The sequence below is a fragment of the Thalassophryne amazonica genome, chromosome 10 (assembly GCF_902500255.1).
Source record: "Thalassophryne amazonica chromosome 10, fThaAma1.1, whole genome shotgun sequence".
NCBI lineage: Eukaryota > Metazoa > Chordata > Actinopteri > Batrachoidiformes > Batrachoididae > Thalassophryne > Thalassophryne amazonica.
In genome coordinates, this window is record NC_047112.1 from 42,706,132 (window position 1) to 42,712,550 (window position 6,419).

The following is a 6,419-nucleotide window of genomic DNA, read 5'->3' on the forward strand; positions in this document are numbered from 1 at the left end:
TAAACAACTAACAATGAACATAAATAAATATAGAAATAACTGTTTCCTGTGAACACCTAGTGACTCTTAAACATCCACTTCATCCCTGTTTTATTAAGTTTAATGACAATTTGTTTCGGTCAAACCAAATCTAAGCTGTGTTTTTACACAAGAAAAAACTCAAATGCAGTAAACTGCACATTTGTGTCTTTTTTCATGAAAATATCTTATTAAATATAACATATTACAGTTTCGTCAGGCCTTTAAAATACCTTTGTGGACTCTTGCTGTAATATGTTGTCAGTGGTTGAGATAGTTGCTGTAGGCATCTAAACCTGATGGAAATCTCTTTGTGGTGTGTCGGTGATGTATGTCTGTGAAAAATAAAACAAAACACTACTCCAGGTATGTTTTTGACAAGAATATAACATAACTTTGTTACAAGCTCAAACGCTGATGTTGTGTGACAAAGGCCTTTTAATAATAACTCACTTAAAGAAATAATGGCAAAACTGACATGTAAGTAAAAAAAAAAAAAAAAAAAAAAAAAAAGATTAATTGGAAAAAATAATCGACCGATGAACTGATTAGTAAAATAATCGTTAGTTGCAGCCCTAGTGTTTAGGCTGAAATAAAATATGTCTTTCCTAAAAAATCAAAGTCCAGATTTCAAAAAAGAAGAGAAAAAAGGACAGGGAAAGAAAACTAAATGAGGGAAAGCAGCTCCTAACCAAATTCTTTGAAAAGAGAGGTGAGCTTGAAAGCTAGTTATATTGAGTTGGGGGGTCTGGGGGACCAAATTGCACCATTTTCTAGAATAATGGTGCAATTTGGTGCATTCCTGTGCATTTTAACAGACAGGAATGCACCAAATTGCACCATTTTCTAGAAAAATGGTGCAGTTTGGTCCCTCAGACCGCCAACTCAATATTGCTCCCCCAACTTTAAAAAAGGTTCTGACTCCCAGGTGTGATCTAAGGTACGTATACATGATTTAGACCTGGTTTGACTATGCATTAGAAATTTGGTGTTTGCATTAATAAAAAAGAACATAACAGTGTGTGTGTGTTGGGGGGGGAGTCTTCAATATGGCTAGTACCTAGGGCCCAGAATTTGGTGCTACGCCCCTGGATACAACTGGGCTCAGTTCAGATAATTAGAGAACCTAATTTTTATTTATTTTTTTTTTTCTGTGCATTTGCTTTTCAGCTAACACTCCAAACCATTAGTGCACCAATTAAATTAAAATTAAAATTCGCTAAACTAAATTTAGTTTAGCGAATTTTAAGTTAGCCAACATCTTTTTTAACAGTTTTAACAGTCAAAATCATTCATAAACCAAAAAAATTATACTTTTTTTTCTGTTGGAGCTTATAAGCAAAATTGACACATTGAGGGATCTGTTATGCTCCAACATATTAAAATATCAGCTCTTTAGTTCGGAATTTTCACAGCTTCAGCAAAATATGCTTATCAGTTCGAGGAAGAGAGATGATCAAAGATAAGCTTTAGGTTAGCTGTGCCCACCACCGCCTAATCCAGAAATGAGGCAGAACCCATTTTGTGCAGGAAATCAAAGACCGCTATAAGGGCAAGGAGGTTCCCATTTGGTGGACCTAAAAGAGAAAACAGTGATACACCCCAATGGGTCTGTAACATTCATTTTCTATACCCGCTTACTCCAATCAAGGGTCATTGGGGGCGGGATACACCCTGGACAGGACACCAGTCTAACACAAGGCCACATATAGGCAGACAAACACATTCACACTTGCACCTACGGACAATTTAGAGTAACCAATTAAACTAAACTGCATGTCTTTGGAAGTGGGAGGAAATCGGAGCACCCGCCCGGAACCCACGTGAACATAGAAAAGGACACGTGGGAAGCGATCCCATGACCTTGTTTCTGTGTAGCAACAGTGCTAATAATTAACTAAATGAATTAATCATTCATATAAAAACAGAAAGGTGTGTAGGGAGGCTAAACCTTTTTTCTTTTTTGTCCCTGTATGTTTTTTTTATTAGTTGGGATTGTTTGTGCATTAAGTGTGTTATTATGACTTTACATTTTGATTTAATGGTGTGACGTCCCATACCACATGCTGTACCACATGAATCAGGTGTGCACTTTTCACTGTGTAATGATGTTACCTTTTTTTTGTAGAAGTCGAGCAGTGGTTCCAGGGTGTTGCCCAGGGAACCAGAGGCACTCTTAATCATCTTGTTACTGAGTTTCCATCCATTGGTGGTCTCATCCATGTACAGATATTTCAAATCATTTGAGGGGAACTTGTACAAAATATACCTGATAATTCAGAGATTAATTAGCAGTAGTTCACAGTGAAGATCTTTAGTCCATTTACCTCATTCAGACAAAAATAAGATGTAAACATAAAATGGCACAAGTCAAAATTTTTACTAACCAGTCCAGCTCCGTTCCATCGTCATTTCTACATTTGACATCGGAGCGACATCCTTGAAGAAGGATCCCAACACTGAAGAGGAATTTCATCATTGTTTTCTGAAACAATACAATTGTGACAGAAATCAGTGTGCAAATGAAAAGAAATTTAAACCTCATGCAGGAGTTTGCATGTCCTCTCCATGTATGTGTGGGTTTCCTCCGGGTGTCCTGGCTTCTTCCCACTTCAAAACACATGCAGGTTGGGTGAACTGGTGACTCTGACTGTAGTTGTGAGAACATGATTGAATTGTCAGTTGGGAGCTTGGCTGCAATCAGGAAACGAACCTGGATCACCAACATCACAATCCAATGGGAACACCATTACACCCACAAACAAATAGTTTTCAGTTCCACAGGTTTATTTTTTTAACAATCCCAAAAACCTTTAATCTTTGGTAGTATGGCCAAAGCTGTGCGGTCACCCCTTCCTGAGTCTGGTCTGCTTGAGGTTTCTTCTCACAAAATGTCAGAGAGCACTATTTCCTTGCACAGTAAATTTTACTCGGGATAACATTTGGTCCCAGTCCAAGTAGGTCCAAATAGAGTTAAATATACACAGTGATAAATCAACTGTATCACAGTGTAAAATGAACTCTTATTGGAGTAGAAACACTTGATTTGACAGTAGAGCTGATTTCACTCTATAATAGAGTGTATTTTACTCTATTTAGACTGGGACCAAATGTCCTGGCAGAGTATATTTTACTTAGCAAAATTTACTGTAAAGGTGATGTAACACAGTGGTAAACATACCACTGTCCCAACTTCTTTGAAACGTGTTGCAGGTATCCATTGCAAAATGAGCAAATATTTGCACAAAAACAATAAAGTTTATCAGTTTGAACATTAAATATCTTGTCTTTGTGGTGTATTCAATTGAATATAGGTTGAAGAGGATTTGCAATTCATTGTATTTTGTTTTTATTTACATTTTACAGTGACCCAACTTCACTGGAATTGGAGTTGTAGGTCACTACCGATGTTTGTGCACAATTTTTTTTATGAATTCTTTTTTCCAGATGCACTGTATATACAGTACACACTGACACCATTATTGCTCACACCCTGCACATGCACACCACACAGCCAATGTTAAACTGTCTGTCCTCAGCTGTACTAGTAAGTCCTCTTGTTTCACCACCCCTACCTTCTTGCCCTTAGTTAGACTGTACATGAAAAAACGACACATTTTCCATCACCCTGTTTTAAAGTATACAAATCACATCCTTTAAATACTGTCTGATGATTTGTGATGAGAAAAATAATAAACCTATTCAAAAAATTATATTTTTAAAAACTATTAGCATTTTTATTACAAGAACTCCAAGAAAAATAGTATAACAATTACATATTTAACTATTAAATATTGTTACACATCAAAACCACAGACATTCAAACCATCTTTTTTTCCCCAAATAATTGTAAACATGTCAATTAAAATCTAAAATAAAAAAAAAATTAATGTGGCATAATTTTCTAAAATATCTGCTAAACATGCTGTAATTGACAGTAATTATATTTTGCATAATTTGTACGTAAATATATCACTTACAAATTTTTCCATTTCCATTTTTGGGAGTTGATGCTGAACACTGTGTTCACAGTGTGGTTGTCACAAGGTACTGTAAAATGAAAGCAACACACACATCTTTTGTTCCTCACCTACTTCCTTGTTCAACTCTTACAAAAAAAGAATTCTTTGTAAATGACTCACAGCATGGTGTCTTAGTGGTTAGCACTGTTGCTTTACAGCAAGAAGGTCATCACTTCTATGGGAAGTGATCACTTCTGTGTGGACTTTGTACATTCTCCCCATGTTTGTGTGGGCTCCCACATCCAAAGGCATGCACTTTAAAATGACTGTGAGTGTGCTTGTCTGTCTGTATGTGGCCCTGTAACAAACCCGTATCCTGTTCAAGGTGTACCCCACTGCACCCACCCATGACTGCTGGGATACGCTCCAGCCCCCCATGACCCTTATTTGGATTAAGTGGGTATAGAATTCTGTTGCTGGAATGTTTAGTATAAATTCAAAAAACAGTAATGCTTAGATCAGAATCAGAATCAGAATTGATTTTATTGCCAAGTTCTCACATACAAGGAATTTGATCTGGTGTTATTGGTGCATAAACAACAATAAAAAAGAAAAGGAAAAAATATTTCTGTAAGAATTAAAAGAGTCAAAACTATGTTCACTATTAAATAAATATAATGTAATGGGATGGGACTGTGCAAAAACATGTGATTGGTGTGCAGATGTACAGTACAGGGATGACCAATACGTAGTTTGTGGACCGGGGGGTAAATTGGGGTCTCTGGCATCATTTATAGTTGTGAATGGAAAGAAGGTGTTTTTGTGTCTTGAGGTTTTAGTCCTGATGGACCTCAGCCATCTGCCAGAGGGGAGGGTGACAAAAAGTTTGTGTCCTGGGTGAGAGGGATCGGCTACAGTCTTCCTTGTTCACCTAAGTGCCCTGGAGGTGTACAGGTCCTGTAGGGATGGCAGATTGCAGTCAATCACTTTCTCTGCTAAGTGGATGATACGCTGCAGTCTGCTCCTGTCCCAGGCAGTGATGGAGGAGGAGACGATGGACTCAATGATGGCAGTGTAGTTCATAATCATTGCTTTTGGGAGGTTGAACTTCCTGAGCTGCTGCAGAAAGTACACCCTCTGTTGTGCTCTCTTGATGAAAGAGCTGATGTTCAGCTCCCACTTGAGGTTCTGGGTGATGGTGATCCCCAGGTAACGGAAGGATTTCACATTGGCGACTGGGGAGTCGCACAGGGTGAGGAAATGGCCAGGACTGGGTTCTTTCTGAAGTCAACAACCATCTCCACTGTCTTGAGGGCATGAGCTCCAGGTTGTTCTGTCTGCACCAGGACAGGACAAGCAAGACAAGACGTCACTCTTGCTGAGCAGTAAAGCACATTATAAATTATATGGAGTGAATTGTTCTAATTTTATGCTTGTTTCAAGGATTTATATATTAATTTATTAAATCTGCAAGCACCATCTAGACAGACATTTTTAAATTACATCATTATTCAGTTGTCTGACACAGACCAGGTAATATATTTTTGGTTTCCAGTCAGTCCCACTGAGGCACAAACTAAAATCAACTCCATTTCTTAACATTATAATTTAATAAAGGAAAAACAATCTCAGGAATACAAATGAAAGATATTTCACAGTTATTCACCTTTCTGGATTGGATAAATGCTTTGACACAATCTCAAGTGTGTCACCTACTATCATTTGCATTTACCAAAAAAAAAAAAAAAAAAAAAAAATTCAAACAAACATGGAGAAATGAAAGTGAAAGAGAAGAGCAGTGCCAAATGAAAGATTCAGATCACACGAGTCAATAAAAGTCAACAACTGAGCTTTTGGTTTGCTCATTGGAAGAGATTTTTATTTAGAGTTAAAATTAAGTCAAGTTAAATTTCTCGTTTCCTGAATTTTTAATGATTCATGGGAAAAATTGCTCACACTCATTCACAGATTTAAATGTCATCAATGCAGTACAACAGGTTTTGTTGTACTGCACTTTTGTTTTCACAAAAAGATATTTATTTTGCCAACAGGTTCTGATTTTAAATGGGCAATAGATAAATTATGCAATTTCCAAGCCCTACCCAGATGAAACACTGTTTAAAGAAGTTTATGCTTTATTAGAATTCCACAATTCTGATTTGAATACTTGTCTCTGAGCAGTATTGTTTGACTCGGACCATTAGGCTGCACTGCTCTAAAGGAATTATCAGCCTGTGCATCAGGTAACAAGGTAACAACTGTACAAATCAAATAAAATCTATCAGTGCACGATATAGGAAGCCTGAATTAGTGGTGCAAGCAGAATAAATCTTGATTCTTGAATACTGGTTGTTAAATAAAGGTAAAATAAAATAAAAATTAAGTGCTGTGGACTTTATCAGGTGAATTAACCTCTTTACTGTCATTCTTGCACCAGTC

The 6,419-nt window shown here is 37.0% G+C and overlaps 1 protein-coding gene across 1 annotated transcript in view; it reads right to left on the minus strand.

Moving 5' to 3' along the window:
* The window catches only part of LOC117518701 (deoxyribonuclease-2-alpha-like), a 12,583-nt gene extending 8,526 nt beyond the window's left edge, over positions 1-4,057 (minus strand). The window contains 3 exon segments of the mRNA XM_034179924.1: positions 2,134-2,287; positions 2,406-2,503; positions 3,999-4,057. Coding sequence (XP_034035815.1) covers positions 2,134-2,287; positions 2,406-2,503; positions 3,999-4,016 — 270 coding nt within the window. The 5' untranslated portion in view covers positions 4,017-4,057.
* Positions 4,058-6,419: the final 2,362 nt, after the last annotated feature.